Below are 18,094 nucleotides of genomic sequence, written 5' to 3' on the forward strand. Positions count from 1 at the left end.
CATGTGAGGAATGTTGGTCAGGGTTCTTTTCTCAACATCTCCCCGAGGAGAGGGCGCTGTTCATCCACGGCCATCCTATCTGTGGACTGTCCTGCTTTTCTTCTGCTTTTACTGCTGCTTTATTATCTACTTGATCTGGAAAGCTGATAATCAAGTGGATAAAGCGGTGTAATTCTGTTCAGGCTGTGCCGGCGGTTAGTCACAACTTGCTAATCGTCAACGGTCGCACGTGCCTTGTTCAACAAGACAGAACATGTCCAAGTACGTTCTCTCTTCTTTCTCTTGGCATCTGCCACCGTCTTCTCTCCTTCATCCACTCTTTTGCGCTCGCACTCGTACCTGATCTGACGATGAGCAGCAATCCTTCGAGAGACGTACAGCTTGCGGCGGACAGGCTAAGGCAAACAATGGCAGCCGTCTCATCCAATCCCTCCAATCCTGCACCCTCCATCCAAGCGGCAGCTAACCTCGCCCAGAGCACTGTCTCCCCCACCTCTCCCACCTCTCCCCCAGCAGTATCCGGCAACGGCAGACGCCAAGGACCAATCGTACCTGTTGACCCACCGCCGAAGTCTGCTTTTCGCAGGGGGAGGGATCGGCAGCGGACCTCCCAAGGAGGTGATGCAGATCCATCGAGCGGCGCCTTCACTGGTGGTAACGGAAATGGGAGTGGGAATGGGAACGGGAACGGGAATGGAAATGGAAATGGAAACGGAAATGGCAATGGTGCATCAGCTGGAGGGACGCCTCTCAGCCCGACACGCCCGAGTCGCTCAACCGTTCCGGCCGCATCGGCAGCCGCGGTGGTTGTGCCCCCGCCGGCCCAGAGCCCACCCAGGGAAAGAGTTGCCAGGAGCGTCCAGCGCCCTTCCGGTGCTGTGAACGCGGCGCCAAGCGCAGGGGGAGCACAGTCTGGAGGAGTCCGCATCTCTCCTCCTTCCCCGCTCAACCCCGTCAGCCCTTCCACCGCGCCTGCTCCAGCCGGCGCCACAGCCACGCAAGCCGGAGGTCCGATACCCACTACCCGCCGTGACCCCCCGGGGCGAAAGCACTCCTCCCGCCGCCCGGCGCCCTCTCCGCCTCTCCCTTCCTTGCCAAGTACGAACTCTTTGCGCGCTATGTCCCCTCCGATCTCGCCTACCGGGCCGGCGCAGCACGCATCCAAACCCAACCCCAACGCACCCAGCGGGAACTCTAATCCAAATATCAACTCAGGCGCCAGTCAAGGAGTGCGACTAGTCAGCACCAGCAGCGCCCACACCAGTGGAGCCGCACCAACGAGCCTGCGGGAATCCGTGAATGCGAACTGGCCCACTTCCCCCCAGCCGCTGCCGGCTATGGAACGCGTTCCGGATGGGTACTTCCAGACGTTGCCCGGTGTTGGTGCTGTCGGTTCGGGAAAACCGGGGCAGTCGCAGGGGATGAGCCCGGGGATGGGACAACAGAGCCCGCAAGGGGAGAGCCAGTACGCACAGTATGCCCAGTACCCAGCACATGACTACCCCTATCAGGCTTACCAGGCTTACACGCCGTACACCGACGCCCCTACGAGCCAGCCTCAACCCACTCCTTCCCAGTCCGCGTCCGCACAAGGGCAATGGTCCCAGCCCTCCCCATCCCCCGAGCCCTCGCGTACACGCAAGCTCTTCTCCGACGCGCGCAAGACATTCCGGTCTGCGGCGAATAAGCCTTCCCAACCTAGTCCTTTACAGCAGGTCCAGACTGCCGGGGCCGGGAGTGGGCCTGGCTCCCCCGAGCAGGGGAAGGAAGCTGAGGCTGCTTGGGCCGGTGCTGGGACTGGGGCGGGGGAGAACCCATATGCAGGAACGAACGGCAGCGCTGGTGGACCCACTCCCCGGGCTCGGCCGCGTACGCCTCCTCGCCGGGGCACAGCGCGCAACTCTGTATCGGAGAAAGACGCTAGTGTGAAGTCTGCTCAGAGCCCGGGCAAGCGTTCCTCAGGCGGCATCTTAAGCCTGCTGAGGGGCGTACCGGCAGACCCGAAGCTGCCGCCGACAGATAGCAGCAAGACGGTGGAGGAGAGGATGGAGCATACGGTCGATTTGGCTGAACATAGTTGTGAGTCCCCCGCTTCTGGTATGAGGTGTACGCTAAGCAAGGGTATGGACAGATAATATGCAGGTTTGGTTGGGTGAGTGGTCCTGGCCGGTTGGTTGGAGCAGGATGCTGATTGTGTTATAGAGAGGTTCTATTCCTTTGGGATCAACTTGACTATCCTTCTCCAACTGCTATGTGAGCCCTCCTTGTTCTCTGGGCGAAGCTAACCCCACTGTAGTCGCAGCAGCCATCACAGTCCTCTCTGCCGTCCCCGGGAACCACAGCATCGCTACCGCCGTCCTCGGTGCCCTCACCACGCTCCTCGCTGGCCTCCTTGCGCGTTATAGAGGCACGAACCAGCCCGAGCGTGCGGGAGCGCACGCGACGGCCATGCGGGCCTTTCTCGCGGAATGCGAGGCGTTCATCGACGATTACGGAGACAAGGCGGGGCCGGAGTATGACGCTAAGATCGGGGAGTTGAGGTTCAAGTATGAGATCATCGAAGAGAACGCGGAGAAGGCTGCGAATGGAGTCATGCATGCTGGGTATTCGGTCGCCAGCACTGGTACGCCCAAGTTCCATTCGTAGCGGACTGGCCGGGGATGGGGGGACCAAAGCCGGCGCGGTACCGGAAGGGCAGAAGAGAGAACCACGCCGACCTAAAACTCGGAGAAGAAGCAGAAGAAGCAGAAGAAGGTGATGACGTGGTGTCTGTGGTATGTATGTACGAATCCTGTGACTTTAACGTCTTTTCATCTGTCAATTCTTTTCGAATCTCTGACACCATTCTTATACGCTGTTCTACCCATCCCCTTCCCACCTTCCTACTCCTTTCTACCTTCCAACTCACCTGTTCTCCCCTTCTCTATTTTCTACGATTCCACCACCTTCACGCGCGCGACTCGCGACCGACGAACGAGATGATGTACGAATGTACGAAACATACGAGCCGAAGCTGTCGGAGAAGCGATGACGAAGAGACCACCGGCGGCACGGGGAGGCCGGCGATACTTACGAGATGGATGTATAACCAATATCTGATGATACAGTGCTGTTGTAGTCTCCCTCACGTAACTTGTTGTCTGTTGTTATGTATACGATCCAATGATGCAATGCTTGGTGCTAAGTTGTTATTGAGTGTTATATGGTAGTCGGGGGTCGGCCTAGCAAAGAGCCGATTTCTCCAAGATTTCGTTGCGCAATATAAAAGAGATTCCAAACCCGCCCAAAGGAATTTGAATGTAAATTTAATATTTTGCGCAGAATCACTCCACATATATAATTTAGGGTTACCGCAATTTCTAAGAAAGGGAAGGGAGAAGAAAAGAAGAGGAGAAGAGAGGACTGTGCGGAACGTGTACGGGACCAAGTGTTATTTTGACTGCTGTCACTGTGTTCCTCCTCGACCTCCCTGTCAGGCGCCTCGTGCAACAGCGAGCACGGGCACTGTCCATTCCACAAAAGGGGGTAAGTGTTACAGAAAAAAGTATCAGACTGGGTATCCTTTCCACCTCTACTCATTTCCACCAGGTGTAATCACAGTACGGCATACGCTAGTAGGAGATAGACAGAAGGGGGAAAAGGGAAAGAAGAGAGATTGGCTGCTGATCAGGCATCAGCAACCTCAGCGTCGCCTCTCGTTCACTCTTTCGACACCGACGACGACGACGCTCACTCTGCTCTTCTCTGGTCGACGATCTGCTCTACCCTGTTATACACTGCTCTCTGCTGGATGATTTTGGACTAGACGCTGACAGTTGATCAACTGTTTATCTGACAGCACTTTCAACATTTGCGGCCAATAATCTTATCCAACGTTTCTCATCAGTTTATCCATCAAGAACTACAACGACAGCAAAAGAAGACAATAACAGGAGTAGCAAAAGATGTCAGGCCATCCTTACGCTCACCGTCCACACTCCCACCAACATCCATACGCCACCGCCTCCCGTGCCCTCCAACCTCCTCCTCAACCCTCCGATGCCCGCAGGAGGAGCACTTCTCTCCCACACCACTCCCACCTCGGTCCGCCATCAGCGCCTCCAAGTATCCCATTGCCAGAAGTCCCTTCTCCGATAGTAGAAGACTGGGCACCTCGCCCTCCCCTTTCCCCACGCAGTGGACCGCAACTTCTAGGCCCAGGCATCCCACCCTTATCTCAGAGTCGTTCTCTCCCCGCTACCGCAGGTGCCGAAAGCCGTTTCCCAGCGCTCCTCGAAGCACACCAAGAACGCACGAGCACCGATTCCGCCGCCTCCGGGCTGTCGGACGTCCACTCCCACGCCTATTCCTCTTCTCTCAGCAGGCCGAACAGCCGCGCGAGCGGGACGCTGCAGAGCGTAAGCAGTATGCGGCGGTATTCCTCTACCGGCGGGTGGAGGGGCGACAGCGCAGGGGAGGGGAAGCGAGAACGCGCGCTGACGGTCGAGGAAGGGTACGACAGCCTCATTCCCCCTCTGGCGATGGATACTTCCACACCGTCGGAACGCGAACGGCAGAAGGCGCTCGACCGACGCGGGAGGGGGAAACTCATGTCCTTCATGGGGATGAACACGCACGCGTACTCATCTTCAAACCCTAGTAACACTACCCCTCCTCCCCAGGGAGGGGGAGGGTGGACAGGCCCCCCCAGCCCGAAGCCCGTACGCACCTCGCCCTCGCTCCCCCATTTCCCGCATGCGCTTGAAGGCGACCCTGTAACCGTTCGGCGGAAGATGAGCGCACCGCGGGTGGATACGTCTATAATGGGGAGGGAGAGTTTGAGCTTGCGTCGCAGGCCGAGCTTGGGCTTGGGAAGGGAAGTGGGCATCTCACCCGTAGAAGAAGGGAGAGCGAGGAGTAATTCCAAGACTGTACGTGTCCTGCTGCTGCCTTCCCATCTTAGCACATGTTAACTCCCCTCCAGCTCTCGGGAAGGGACACCCCGACGCCGTCCTCGCTCTCCAAGCTCCTCCCTTCCCCTTTCCCCCTGCCGCCCTCGCCTAATTCCGGCACGCCAGATCACCCGTTTCACATCGCCGTTTTCGGACCGGAGGGGAGCGGGAAGACGACGTTCGTCCTGGGGGGCATGGAGGGTTGGCCGGGAGTTAGGAGAGTAGGGGAGGTCGAGGATCGGGATGGGAAACTTTTGTGTGAGTCGTCTTCCCTTGTCCTTGCTCTTGTTCCTGCTGTAGGAGAGCTCACACCCGCGTAGACCAATATCGCACCTCCAGAATCCGCATGTCCGCCCCTGACCCTGGCCCAGCCCCGGAGATGCACTACCGGATACTGGAGATCGATTCCACGCTCATAGATTGGGAGGGGGACGAGCGTGATTGGCCAGGCTGGATGCCGTATGTTGACGGGGCGTTCGTGTTGTTTGATGCGACCGGCAGGAGGACGGCGTGGGTGTCTTCTGCTGTTGGTGAGTGCCATCTTCCTATTCTCTCAGCGCAAGAAGGGAGAAAGGAATCGTGCTGATGCTGATGCACAACAGACCTGATAAGAGATCTCAACCTCCCCTGCATAGTCGTCGCGACGAAAACGGATCTGCCCCAAGCGCTACCGACTACAACGCTCGACCAGCGCACGCGGACTCGGGACGTCGGCCTGGTACCGTCGAGCAGCGATACGGCGCACAAGAATCGGATTGCACCTAAACATTGTTTTAGGTATATGTGTAAGGTCGTTACTGGTGGGGAGATTCGTGAGTGTTGGCTTTTTTGGTTGCTTTCGCTTTTGGTTGCTTCTGTTCCCTGCTTCTTGCTTGTGCTTCTGGCCTTGGTCATCCGCCTGCTTCTGGCGTTGCCGTGCTTCTCATTCGCACAGTTCCATCGTCATCAGGCTGTGTCTTCGAGGGAAGCATTCCCCTGCCAAACGCGCTTTTGTTCACCACATGCCCGGCGGATCGATAGGGATCCGCCTTATCGGCGCCTCGGAGGTCAAGGCCTTCCTATTCCTATGGGCGTCAGTCTCCTGCTATATACCCAACAGGGCACGCATCGCCCCACTTCATACCCATTATATCCTTCCCAAAAGGTGCCTGCATCTGCGCCTGACAACCATCACGCGTTGCCGGAAGCCTGACCCCTCGCGTTTCATCCACCTTCACTTGCTGATATGTTCTTGTGTAGATGGCCGTGCCCAGGTCATGACGCCTGTATTGACCACGCCTGTCACTCCTATAATAATGACGCTCCCGAGCCGTCCTCCCAGCCCTGCTAAGCCTGCACCCGCCATGCTCGCGGTGCAGAGCAACGCACAGCAGATCGACCGCATGGGTACGCCTACACCTACCACGTTGCCTGTCCCTCTTACTCCTGTGGTCTCGGTACCTGAAGAGGAGGACACGACAGTGACGATCCACCCCGAGCCGGCGCCTGTGAAACAGAGACCAAGATCCCAGTCGGTGACGACGTATGCACCGCAGCTGAGGTCAAGCTATATCGCGAGCTTGTCGACGAACAACCTTTTGGATTTGGATAAGGAGGTGCAGGCTGCGGAGGAAAGGGAACAGCAGTTGCAGGATGAGAAGAGGGAGGAAGGGGCTGACGCCGAGGGCGTTTCCAAGTTGTACGCTCTGACGCAACGCTCGTGGCTTGATGCTGATGTCAGTGTTTTAGGCCGCCGACCTATATGTACTCCACACTGGAGGCGCTTTGCGAGAGGGTGTTCTTCATGGCCATCTCTGACTCTGGTGTGCCTCTTTTCACCGGCGTGAAACTACGGAGCACTGATTGACCTGATTAGACTTGACATTCCTGTATCACTTCTTCTTGACATACCGCAAATTCACCACTGCCCGCTTTGTCCTTCGAGAGTGGCAAAAGTACTGGGACTCGCTGAATGATCAGAAGATCAACGAGAACATGTATCTTTGGGGAAAGCTGAGGTGTGTCTAGCCGGAGGCAATGTGGGAGTCACGCTAACAGTCATCAGGCTCGCACATCTGATTCTCGACTGGGTGACGAACTTCCCCCAAGACTTTTCGCAAGATGTCCCCTATCGAGCACTCCGAGCTACGCACAAGGTTATTGCTGAAGAAGACAATACCTTGTTCCATGCGACCCAGCTCAAGCTCCTGATCAACAAGATTAATCGTTCGGATGATCCAGATCGGGCTTGGGAGGTCGACTCTGACGAGGATTCTGTGGAAGAGAATGATCGGCTTATACCCCGAACCAACAGCCAGCGGAAGCTTACTCCCACGAGCACACCGCGTGGAAGCAACTATGTGCTCTCCCCATCTTACAGCTCCGATCTGTCCTCCCTCTCTACAGGTCGATCACGAGTCGCCGTAAGGAAGAAGCCGAGCATGACACCTGGTGCTTTCGAGCGTCGACAGATCTCAGACGACAGGCAGCTTTTAAAGGACCTGTCCAAGATGGCTGGTAACGTTGAGCGATTGACGCCCGCTCAGATTGCCAGGGAGCTAACAAGGCTTGAGCTTCCCCTGTTCCTGGATATTGAGGTGAGCAATTCATGGACGGGGCAATCGAACTGGACTCAACTCGTTCACACAGCCTCGAGAGTGGGCCCGCCATCTCTGGACACCGGCCAAGGAAAGGTCCTATCCTGATCCGATTGATTGCATGGCTGTGCATTTCATGAGGGTGCAGACTTGGGTCGCATCTCTGATCCTCGCCCGGGAGGGTCAAACAGCAAGATCATCTCTCATTTCCAAGTTCTGCCTGGTTGGGCACGAGCTGCGAAAGCTGAACAACTTCAACAGTTTGCGAGCTGTTCATGTGGGCATCAAAGATGCCCTACCAAATGCTCCCGATATCCTACACTCCTATCTCAACAATCAGCAAATCTGGAACATGTTCCACTATCATGATCTGCTCTTCAGCACTGATCGCAATCACCTCATATATCACCGGACCCTGTTGCATACCGCATTCTTCGCCATACCGTGCTTCGAGATTCACACGTCGACACTTGCCAGAAGCGATCGGAATCTGGAATGGCATCCGGATCAGCCGAAACTGGTCCACTGGGGCAAATTTGGGATCTTCGGCAAGATCGTCGACCAGGTCACAAAGTTCCAAGAGCGTGTGCCGCCCACGCTGCCCGAGGACGCAGTAACGACCCAGAACTTTCACCAGTGGTTCGTGAAGCAGTCGCTCATGTCCCGCACCGTCAGTTCTCCTCTTTCCCTTACTTTCCCTTACTTCCGATTGCTCATCTCGTGACAGCTCATGGAAAAACGCCGCGCGCCGGAACACTTTGTTGATAAGAGCATGTATGAAGCTGCCAAAGGGTTCCTGCGCCAACGGGCGCGACTGGATCAACCGGCAAGCGAAAGCACCGTCACTGCCAGTTCGTACACTTTCCTTTCCTCTTAAGCCTGCCTACGCCTCGCCTGCTGGAGGTTTACCGTAAACAATTCGGATTTCGGCCAGCGAAAACTAGCATGCTCATCTCTGCCACAGTGGCGCTCCCACCACTACTGTGAGAAGACAGTACACTCGCATGAAACAACATTTCACACCCTCTGCTTCGATTTTTGGGCTCGTCTTTCTTGATTAATACCACACTGTGCATCATGTACCACTATAGGCAAGCTTGTTTCATATCCAACAGCAATTAAATGTTTGTGGCATTCAACATGGGGAATTGATTACTCTTGGATACATCATATAAGAAACACGGTCCTCGACGAGGAGGTGCCCCAACACTGACTAGGTTATTTCTTCCTTTGCTGCATGCCGAGGATCTGGAGCATACGGATGAAGATGTTGATAAAGTCGAGCTCGAGCGAGATGGACTCGGCGATGGGATCACGCTTGATGCGGCCTGCCTCGGCAAGCCGAGCATGGGCGAGGATCTTCTGAGTACTAGAGTAACGGATAAGCACCATCTCGCTCGATAAGGAAGAAGCTTACTCAAAGAGAACAAATCCACCAAAGACAGCAAGACCACCGTAGAGAGAGACTGCCTCTGTCAGAGCGAGCGTGCGCATGGCCGTAGCTGGAAGAACCATAGGGGCCAAGCTAGAGAGAGCAACAATGACCAGCCCAGCGAGGAGCGGGCCGCCCATATACAGGTACTGGTCGTTCTTCGCCGTTCCGCCAATGTAAGCGAGTGCAGCGACCATGCCGACGGTGTAGAGCGCGGCACGGGCGATGATCGCCGGGGGGAAGAGGAAGAAGATGGGGCTGAGAGTGGCGGCCTGACATGCCTGGAAGGCGGTAAAGAAGGTATGCTTGAGGAGGGTGTTATCCGGGCTTGTCCAGAGAGTGCCCATCATGGTCCCGATGCTACCGACGAGGCCAAGACCGAGCACGAGCCAGGGGTTTGCGGCCATTAGACGGAGGGAGAAGCCGGTGGAATGGAGGTATCGTGCCAGACCGGCGGTGAGAGTGAGCCCACCGCCGACATACCAGAAGGTATGGTTGAGAAAACTCCGTTCGGCCTCGCTGTATGCCCCACGGGTGTGGCGATTCAGAAGGAAGTTGGTTGCGATGATACCGCCTGCGACTAATAGGACGGTGCTGCCTATGCGCGTCCAGGAGATTGGCTGGAGTGGTGTGACGGTAGAGCTGCCGTAGTTTGATGCGAACCGCCTTGCAGTGAGTGAGGCGATCAATGGCTTGGAGGCTTTGACTGTTGGACGAAGGAGTGGACGGGATGAGGATAGGAAAGTGCGAAATTGAGGAGTGAGGAGTGGGCGAGAGTGTGAAGCAACACGCAAGGTGGCAACGAGGGGAGTACGGAAGAGTGAGGTCATCGTCGTCATCAGCAGTATCAGCAGTGTGGTGGTCGATGGGACGTGAAAGGGTCACGTCATTAACGGCAGCATCGGACACCAGGTTTGCCTCCGTTTGTCTCCGATTAGTTCACAAGGGTCTACATGTTGTCGAGTTGTGCTGGCGCCAGAGGCTAGAACGCCGGGTTTGCGCGTGGCCAGTAATTCTGGCGTTTCCCACTGCGGACACCGTCTTGAACAAGCTAGGCAGATGTAGCGATATAATGCCGTCCAGCTCGTTCATCCCAGACAGCTCTTACGCACCGGCGCCCTCCTGGATAACAAACGCTTATGGAACCTTTTCCTGTCAACACGGTGGCCATAACCGTCCTTTCGGCAGAGGAAGTGCAGATTCTTCAGGAAATGCAGCAGTATCGGGATGGACTTCGAAGGCGCTTTCAGTCCGCGCCCTTAGCCTGCCATCGATGCAACAGGCTGTGAGCGTCTTCATTCAAAGTTTGAGATAGTCATACTAACGAGAACGGTAGGAAAGAACAAGGGGATCTCTCAACTGAGCAGGAAGACTGTCCTAACTGTGGCCGAGACGATTTGAACCGCATTGGAGCACCTGCCCCTGAACCAGCTTCCCAGCGTACCCAAGCGTCTTTTCATCGGGTTGCAAGAATCCCACAGCACGCATCTTCTTCCCCTGAATCTGTCTTAATAGCGGGAGGAGACTATTCCGACATCGATGTGTCCGATGCCAGCGGCCCTTCAGGATGGTCGTGGTCCACTCCCACCTGGGAGTCACCAGGGTCTTCATTCAAACCCAGAGCTTCTGCCTGCCTGAGTTGCAAAAGATTGTGGGTGTTCTACAATATCAAACAGAGGACACGCTGAGCACATCATTCGCAGGAAGATCAAGTGCATACGCCGGAGTAGGGGAACACGCTGTGAACCCTGTTTGGCAAACCATGTACGGCACACTCTTGACCTGTTTCTTGGCCTCAACGAATTCGTATTCCCCAGGAGCGCTGTTTTGTTCAGGCTCGCTCTCCAAGAGAAAAGAGCCAGAGATATGTCGATGATACGCCAGCTGAAGACACGGACGAAGATATAACAAGTAGGTTCAATTGTGATTATCATCCGCTCTCTCGTCGCTCATAGAAAAACAGTGGATGAACTAGGAGCGTACCTTGAGCCAGAAGACTGTCCTACGCCTGTCGAACAGTGTCAACGAGACGCTATCGCGGAAGAACCTACAACCCATCAACGAGCGATTCCGCCGGATCTCCAGAAACAGCCCAACCATCCGCCTGGGGCAGTTTCCTACCAAGCACCGCATGGAGACAGAGCCAGCTAACCGAAACCCCATTTCTCATCCTACCCGTCAATCTGATGACAACGATGGTGGTCTGTATCAGCAGATACATGTTCACTGCTGCTGGGATGCGGGGGATAGGTGACTGGTTTGGAGAGACGACGAATACGATGACGAAGATTTTCGTGTTTTTCCTCACTGCGGTAGGACTTTTTAGGTTTGTAATACAGGACACGCCGATTCAAGTCGGCCCATTAGAAGGATGAAATGCTACTATAGTCACGTAGACTGGAGAAGGACTCGTTTTCTATATAAATAGTCAAGATGAAATGACTCGATGCACAGTATTTCCGGTTGAGGTGTTGTGAACATGCAGCACGCGTCGCGCGAACAAGATGCGTCGGGAAGTCTAATTTTGGTGATTTGATATAACCTCCTATTTTCGACTTGTATGTTCTTCTCATGTTTGACTCTGTACGTCAACGATTTGTACGATCCATCCACTTCATGGCAGGCCCAAGAGTTCAAAGATGGCGCTTGCTTTACCTGTTCTGTTAGTGGTATCTGATGTCATAGGACAATGCCTTTAACACGACCTTACAGTGTTCATCCTTTGTTTTCCAATAACGATCCCCCTGAGCGTCTCTCTAATCGGTATGAAGCGCATGCACAACAAGCACATCTCGTCTGATGCGTAACTTCCAGTACCCCTCCTGGCTGCAGACGCATTAGCCCGTCGACTATCACTGGCAACGTACAGCCGGCCGCCGCCGCTCACGCAGTTCCGAGAACGGCTCAAGTCTGGGCTGTATGCGCTCAGATGGCTTCTACAAGCTGTTGATTTTGTTCCTACTATGCTGTATGCTTTGAAATTGGTCATCTGGGATGTGTTCGATCTCCGATCGGGCATGCGAGAACGGTCGGTGTGACTTCGTTACCTAGAGTTGGGGTTGACAATCCGCTATAGTAGGCACATCTCGAACGTTCCCGTCGACATATACCTTGCAACCCCCACCGCATCTGACAAAGAGAAGAGCTGTCCGATCGTCGTTTTCATTCATGATGGGAATTATGGACCGATCGTATGTCGGAAGTGAGTTACGCTTGTTGCGAAACCTCGACGTGTCTCAGCTAGGAACAGGTGGATGATGGCTCCGATTGCTTGCAAATTACAAAGGATCGGATGCAGTACGCGTTACTTGTTATATCCACGCATTTTCTTACCCCTCACAAGCGGTCATCATGCCTGAAGTCGACCCGACAAAAAAAGAGGATATGGAAGTTATTATTCGTAATCTGAAGTTGGTCCTTGCATGGACTAACACTCATGCCGCGTGCGTTTCTTAATATGTTTGGTATCTTTCCCTCAATATGAGAAAGCGAGATACATGGTGATGCGGACGAAATCTATGTGATGGGACATGGGTATGCTCCTTTTGGATCGGTCCTCAGCGGTCTTACATATTTATCAGGTTTGGTGCCTACCTGGCCCTGCTGCTGTCCGTCCAGATGGCGGCCGTACGGTCGCGTAACGACTATCAACTGCACAATCCGGATTATCAAACCTCACAGGATCATGATGATGGTCTCGCAGCACATCATCATGAAGTGGTGCTGCCTAATGGGCTCATGGAAGCAAGGATATATGCACCGGATGTCAGCAGCGTCACCATCAAAGGCTTGATACTGTGAGCCAGATGTTGTTACCACAAGTGGCACTGATTAACCATGATGCACAGGATCGCACCGATTAGTGACACTCAGAAGCATCTTGAATGGGAGGCGACGCAAGGAGTCAGCTATCTGTCCCCGATGCGTCAGATCCTGGGCCGATCTTGCCTCTTCCACTCACCAGCCCATCTTCTATTTGCAGCAAGATCGATTCTTAATGTCCAGTATCTCCCATCGAAGCTGCTTGTCCTCCATGGGTATGTTAGTGCCGCTGAGAAGGGATTGCCGCTGATCCTATGCAGAGCCCAAGATATGGTCGTTCGGTCCTCCCAGAGTGATATGCTGGAGGAACTCCTGATGGGTGCTGGTCTGCAAACCGTACAAAAGCGGTTGTACCCCAAGTTGGATCACATGGCACTGCTGAAAGGTATACTATAGAGGTCGCTGGTATTCAATACTGATCAGCGATGTGCAGGTATCGAGGATGATGGAGTAGCGAATAAAAGCTCTGTTGTGCTAGATGATGGTATGTGGAACAAAAAGAGACTGGCCGTAACCCTGACTGACCCCTTGTCAGTAATAGGCTTTATGACGTCATCGGACTGATTTGTTCGTTTAATATTTCTGCACTATTCCCGGTACTGTCCCATTGTGCGAGTCTTATACCTTAGCTACTTTTGTATGACTTGACTTGTAAGAAAATAGTCCAAACCTTTGCACATGTGTGTTACGCAAAAATCGCTGACCAGAGCTTGAGAACGGCAGCAAATCACCTCGACACTTTGACACCATCTCTCATGTTCAAGAAATCACCATCGGAACTCAAAACATCATCAGCGCTTCGCAACTCAGACAGGCGAAAACTTGCTGTACGTGTTACTGCTCTATTTCCGACTTGTTAAGCTCAGTGTATGTGCCGTGGCCAGGGTGACGTTGCTACTGCCTTCAAACTTGCCCCTGAAGAATGTGATCTGCTCGTACCTGACGGATTACAAGCCAGAAAGTTCAAATCGTCAGGTGGGGAACCTGGGGTATGCTATGTCATACTTTAGTTCCCGCAGATCTTACTTTGTTATAGACCATATACCAATCTCCGGATGGAGAGCCGCTCTGGTTTACAGTCGGCAAGCAATCGACGACACTGGTCCCGACAGGTCAGCTTTGATGATTCCAACTAGGCTCTGAGCGTTCAAATGTTACCACAGTTTATACTCTGTGGAAGCGTCCGAAACTCGTGTCTATACTGCATACGCCCGCGTTTGTGGTGGAAAAGCTGTCTGATGGTGCTGATCTTATGATACCCGGGGTCTTGGAAACGGCGGAGCAGCTACCTGGTGTTTCCAAGGGCGATCTTGTAGCCATATCGATCATTGGATCAAATGTTTCCTTGGCCATTGGGACAATGGCAGTACCTCCTTCGTCTCTAGGGAAAGGGATGAAGGGAAAGGCCGCTCTGATTCTTCATATCTATGAAGATTATCTGTGGGAGATGGGCAGCAAGAGTGGACCACCAGCTGCATTGCCGTACCCAGAACCATCTGAAGATCTGGATGAAACTACCTCTAAGCTCGCAGCGTTATCAACGGAGGACGAAACGAAGGACGCGCTAGATGAGAGAGTTCCGACGGAAAGTGTTGAGACCAGCCCAGAAGAAAGTGTCACATTCGGTTCAAACAACGAAATGACTACGCCAGCGGGTTAGTTCAGATTCAATGGAGAGTTTAGAAGCTCATGGTTTTGCAGAGGTAGACACAATACTTCGGACAGCATTGGTGCATGCTATTGCGACAAGTTTGTCTAAATTGCCAGCTTCGTCATTCCCGATAATGGGGACCAACTTGTATTCCGCCTACATACTACCGTCTCGACCTTCCGATACGCCTGCCGATGCAGATATCAAGCACTCATCGTACAAGAAGCTCACCAAGTTTCTGAAGACCGCTGAAAAGGATGGTCTGATCAAAACGAAGGATGTAAAGGGGGAGACATGGCTGACCTCGGTGAATGCGACCTGTCCAGATGTCCTCCAACACACAGGCTACAAGACTATTGCCGATGCCGAGAAGAAGGATGCAAGTAAGAAGGAGCAAGAAAAGAGACAAGCAGCAAGGTCAAAGAAAGACGGGATTGCTATTACGGAGCTGTACAAACCACACGGGCCGTCTGTAGCATTCTTCGACGTGATGAGCAAGAAGTATGCGGTCTTTTTCGCCGGATATATATTGCTCACATATGATAGCACGGATGATCTCTACAATGGAGTGGAAGTCCGCACAGTTCTGTTGGAGTACGTGAAGGAACATTCTTTGGTACACCCGCGAGAACAGGGCTTTGTTGTTCTTGATAAATTACTCCAAGAGGTCCTCCTGAACAAAGGAGAAGAGATCGAGTTCATGCGACGGGAAGATGCTCTCGAGAGGCTCCGCTCAAAGATGCAAGCATGGCATTCGATTGCACTAAAGGAAGACGAAGCACCTGTGGTCAAGAAAGGACAGCTGGCACCGATATCGGTTGTTGCAAAGACACGGCAGGGTAGACGTGTTATCAGCCTGGTTACGCGTTTCGAGTTGTACGGCATTGAAGCGGACGAGCTTGCTGAAGCATTGCGCAAGGCGTGTGCCTCTGCCACCTCAGGTTCGTCCGTGTTCAGCGATGATTCCCTCACACTTAAAGAGCAACAGTAACGCCCCTGCCGGGGAAGAACGCCGGCTCGGAAGTTCTTGTACAAGGGAATCAGCTGAAGATCGTCAGCGACTTGCTGATGGAACGGGGTATTCCGAAGAAGTGGATTCAATTAGAGGACACCACTGGCAAAAAATGAATAACCTGAGAACATTATGCGGATGTAGGAGGATAGACGTGTGACTGGTGGTACACGATTGCGCAGTACATGGTCAAAGTACAGAGTATGACGGATATCAATCAGAGTCGATGCTCATGCAAAGTGAACCCCAATGTCGTGGAATGCCGAAAGCAGCCTGACTGATAGTTAGAATCTGGTAGCAGCAATGGAAAACGGAGGGGACGCACTTCAACAAGTCATCTACTGTCATCTTCGCCGCCCGATTTTCCGCATATCCCGTCTCTTCCAGTAGCGAGTCTACCCTTTGCTTGAAGTCCACCCCGTCCTCCACCATCTGCCCCGTTTCGGCACACCATGTCTTCCAGTTCTGTTCCAGCATCTTATACACACCCTTTGCTTGAAAATTCGCGTGTACCGTCTTGTTTCTCCGGGTGAACAGGATTCGAGTCAGCCCATCGAACTCTTCAAATTTTACCGGAGGTGGGGGATCCTTCGGCACAACGCGTACCACCGATGAGTCGACTTCCGGTGCTGGTCTGAAGTTCGCTTTGTCGACTTTACGGATGTGATCGACCGCAGCGTAAAGTTGAACGTTGGCAGAAAGGCGAGACCAAAGGGAGGATCCAGGTTGTGCGACGAGACGCATCGCAAATTCGCGCTGGAACATGAGGATGGCGACACGGAATAAGGGCCGGTGTGAAAGAAGACGGAATATGATCGGAGATGATATCTGATCCTGCATGAGCAATGACGAACGACATCCCAGGTCTGTTCTACGTACTTGGTATGGGGTATTACTGATGCAGACGTCGAAGTACGGCAGATCAGCTTTGACGAAATCGCCTATCATGATATTTAATTTCCGTTGTTCTGGTCTAGGACGCTTGTCAATGTCAAAGGCATAGTCACGATTGATGATGCTCACGTTCCCTGTACACGTTTGCTCAACTCGGCAGCCATACGTGGGTCCATCTCGATCGCCGTAACTTGCTTCGCTTTCTCCAATATTAGAACCGTGAGGTTGCCTGTACCAGGGCCAACTTCGAGCACTCGATCTGTCGGTCTTAAATTTGCCTTATCTACAATGCTTATGAAGAGTAAGGGTATGTGGACGTCGAGAGAGATGACCAGACTCACTCTCTCGCTACGCCGGGATTCTTGAGAATATGCTGCCCAAACCGCTCGGTATTGAACAAAGGATTTCGATTGCCAACTGCTTCACCCTTTGATTTTAAGGCAGCCGCTGAGGGCTCATGTACCCGTGCAAACTTTTGGGATGTCGCTCGAGGCATTTTTGTGAACAAGTCACCAAGGGTCCAAAGGTGAGAAAAGTTATCATTAGCGCACTTGTTTGAATCCGTGGTTATTGCGCGTGAATCGACTGTATTATACTAAGTAGGTTTATTTTGCTAATATTATACGTATATACTATGTACATTATGGCTACATAAGCAAGAGGAGCGTATGAAACTTAGGGAGATGCGTTGAAGAGAATAGTAAACAGCTCCGTGCAATCATCACGATCCGCTCCCTTACTCATGGAGAGGATGGCATGAGCCAGGCCGTTCGCAACAACCGAGGCAGTCGAACAGAGTTGATCATATCGCGCGCTGTCGTAGAGAAGGCCCAGCGCACCCGCCGACACTTTCGACCACTTTGACTGCTTCGCCCTCAGCTCTTGGACGACATCATTGATGGGGTACACCTTCACGAAAGTATCCCAATCGTTTAGCAGTGTCGGCGGGAACTGGACCTGCAGGTCCTTCCGAGCGTAGTCCCGAAATATTCTCCACCCAACCGGACTCATCAAGCCTGAGTTCTGGATCAATTACTGCTCGTAAAAAAGGAAAACAAAGAAACAAGTGACGTGTATGCCTTACCAGAGCAGCTTCCTGCAAGTCTTTAACCTGGGCCTGCACATCCTTCACCGCACCGTTTATGTCTTTCGACTCGCCCCTCATTTGCTTTAACTCGTACTTCACTTCCTTCAACCCGGCGGTCAATTCCTTCAATGCTTGCCTGAGCTCTTCCCTCATCGAGTTGATCGTCTTCATCACATCATCTTGGGAAACATTCTGCGACACGCCGGATCCAGAGTCAACCATGGCACGCTGAGAATGAGATAAGGTGCTGGAATCAATTGATGACGTCGCAGCTTTCAGGTTTCCTTCCAGCTCATCTACGGAGCCGTAAGTTGGCAGAGACGGTTTTGCATGCTCACTCTCAACGAGCTCTGCAGCATTCGCGCGCTTCGTCTCCTTCTCCACATCGGAGGGCAACGTCTTGACCTCGAAGCTCAAAGTCTTCGCTGTAGAAGCCAACGAGCCCAACGTGTTGTGACCATTCCAGAGATGCATCGTGAGGTTGGCGTCCATTTTGCAGAGAACCCTCAATTTCTTGCTCCCTTTCTCTCCGCTCAAATCTTTCTTTCCTACAATGATGTCAGCCCAATGCACGCAGAATAGTTCCCCGTATGCACTGACCGTCTGAGATATCGATAGACGAGAGGTCAAACGCATCTATGGGGGGACGACGATGCTGTACTTCTGGAGCATCCACTCAACTATCTCGT

At 53.2% G+C, this 18,094-nt stretch overlaps 8 protein-coding genes across 8 annotated transcripts; 5 read left to right on the forward strand and 3 right to left on the reverse strand.

The window, feature by feature from the left end:
- Positions 1 to 1,772: 1,772 nt before the first annotated feature.
- Positions 1,773 to 3,111, forward strand: DACRYDRAFT_23177 (uncharacterized protein). Its single transcript, XM_040773141.1, has 4 exons — positions 1,773 to 2,079; positions 2,132 to 2,152; positions 2,203 to 2,253; positions 2,297 to 3,111. The coding sequence occupies exons 2-4, from the start codon at positions 2,137 to 2,139 to the stop codon at positions 2,644 to 2,646; spliced, it is 417 nt and encodes a 138-aa protein (XP_040627090.1). The 5' UTR covers positions 1,773 to 2,079; positions 2,132 to 2,136; the 3' UTR covers positions 2,647 to 3,111.
- Positions 3,112 to 3,476: 365 nt separating this feature from the next.
- DACRYDRAFT_23178 (ras GEF) lies at positions 3,477 to 8,546 on the forward strand. The gene is made up of 10 exons (XM_040773142.1): positions 3,477 to 4,910; positions 4,964 to 5,189; positions 5,252 to 5,461; positions 5,534 to 5,743; positions 6,171 to 6,609; positions 6,660 to 6,733; positions 6,787 to 6,928; positions 6,976 to 7,507; positions 7,560 to 8,177; positions 8,235 to 8,546. The coding sequence occupies exons 1-10, from the start codon at positions 3,945 to 3,947 to the stop codon at positions 8,382 to 8,384; spliced, it is 3,567 nt and encodes a 1,188-aa protein (XP_040627091.1). The 5' UTR covers positions 3,477 to 3,944; the 3' UTR covers positions 8,385 to 8,546.
- A 78-nt stretch (positions 8,547 to 8,624) lies between these two features.
- On the reverse strand, positions 8,625 to 9,769 carry DACRYDRAFT_81109 (uncharacterized protein; the record flags this gene model as incomplete). Its single annotated transcript, XM_040776492.1, has 2 exons — positions 8,625 to 8,876; positions 8,925 to 9,769. 2 exons carry the CDS (start codon positions 9,767 to 9,769, stop codon positions 8,726 to 8,728), a joined length of 996 nt encoding a protein of 331 aa, XP_040627092.1. The 3' UTR covers positions 8,625 to 8,725.
- Positions 9,770 to 9,956: 187 nt separating this feature from the next.
- Positions 9,957 to 11,378, forward strand: DACRYDRAFT_23180 (uncharacterized protein). The gene is made up of 5 exons (XM_040773143.1): positions 9,957 to 10,224; positions 10,276 to 10,590; positions 10,643 to 10,703; positions 10,757 to 10,850; positions 10,903 to 11,378. Exons 1-5 carry the CDS (start codon positions 10,079 to 10,081, stop codon positions 11,088 to 11,090), a joined length of 804 nt encoding a protein of 267 aa, XP_040627093.1. The 5' UTR covers positions 9,957 to 10,078; the 3' UTR covers positions 11,091 to 11,378.
- A 177-nt stretch (positions 11,379 to 11,555) lies between these two features.
- Positions 11,556 to 13,325, forward strand: DACRYDRAFT_108944 (alpha/beta-hydrolase; the record flags this gene model as incomplete). Its single annotated transcript, XM_040768770.1, has 12 exons — positions 11,556 to 11,601; positions 11,652 to 11,702; positions 11,754 to 11,967; positions 12,016 to 12,141; positions 12,190 to 12,236; positions 12,283 to 12,382; positions 12,429 to 12,473; positions 12,521 to 12,736; positions 12,788 to 12,976; positions 13,022 to 13,146; positions 13,195 to 13,245; positions 13,297 to 13,325. 12 exons carry the CDS (start codon positions 11,556 to 11,558, stop codon positions 13,323 to 13,325), a joined length of 1,239 nt encoding a protein of 412 aa, XP_040627094.1.
- Positions 13,326 to 13,516: 191 nt separating this feature from the next.
- Positions 13,517 to 15,540, forward strand: DACRYDRAFT_108945 (uncharacterized protein; the record flags this gene model as incomplete). The annotated part of the gene is made up of 7 exons (XM_040768771.1): positions 13,517 to 13,588; positions 13,646 to 13,750; positions 13,798 to 13,873; positions 13,925 to 14,416; positions 14,463 to 14,913; positions 14,959 to 15,353; positions 15,401 to 15,540. 7 exons carry the CDS (start codon positions 13,517 to 13,519, stop codon positions 15,538 to 15,540), a joined length of 1,731 nt encoding a protein of 576 aa, XP_040627095.1.
- Positions 15,541 to 15,654: 114 nt separating this feature from the next.
- Positions 15,655 to 16,814, reverse strand: DACRYDRAFT_81115 (rRNA adenine dimethylase; the record flags this gene model as incomplete). Its single annotated transcript, XM_040776493.1, has 5 exons — positions 15,655 to 15,697; positions 15,750 to 16,252; positions 16,304 to 16,397; positions 16,448 to 16,609; positions 16,660 to 16,814. 5 exons carry the CDS (start codon positions 16,812 to 16,814, stop codon positions 15,655 to 15,657), a joined length of 957 nt encoding a protein of 318 aa, XP_040627096.1.
- Positions 16,815 to 17,317: 503 nt separating this feature from the next.
- DACRYDRAFT_23181 (uncharacterized protein) lies at positions 17,318 to 17,954 on the reverse strand. The gene is made up of 2 exons (XM_040773144.1): positions 17,403 to 17,954; positions 17,318 to 17,334 (listed from the first exon to the last, which is right to left on the reverse strand). The coding sequence occupies exons 1-2, from the start codon at positions 17,895 to 17,897 to the stop codon at positions 17,329 to 17,331; spliced, it is 501 nt and encodes a 166-aa protein (XP_040627097.1). The 5' UTR covers positions 17,898 to 17,954; the 3' UTR covers positions 17,318 to 17,328.
- Between the last annotated feature and the right edge of the window lie 140 nt (positions 17,955 to 18,094).

This window comes from Dacryopinax primogenitus (assembly GCF_000292625.1).
Source record: "Dacryopinax primogenitus strain DJM-731 SS1 chromosome Unknown DACRYscaffold_13, whole genome shotgun sequence".
NCBI classification, from domain to species: domain Eukaryota; kingdom Fungi; phylum Basidiomycota; class Dacrymycetes; order Dacrymycetales; family Dacrymycetaceae; genus Dacryopinax; species Dacryopinax primogenitus.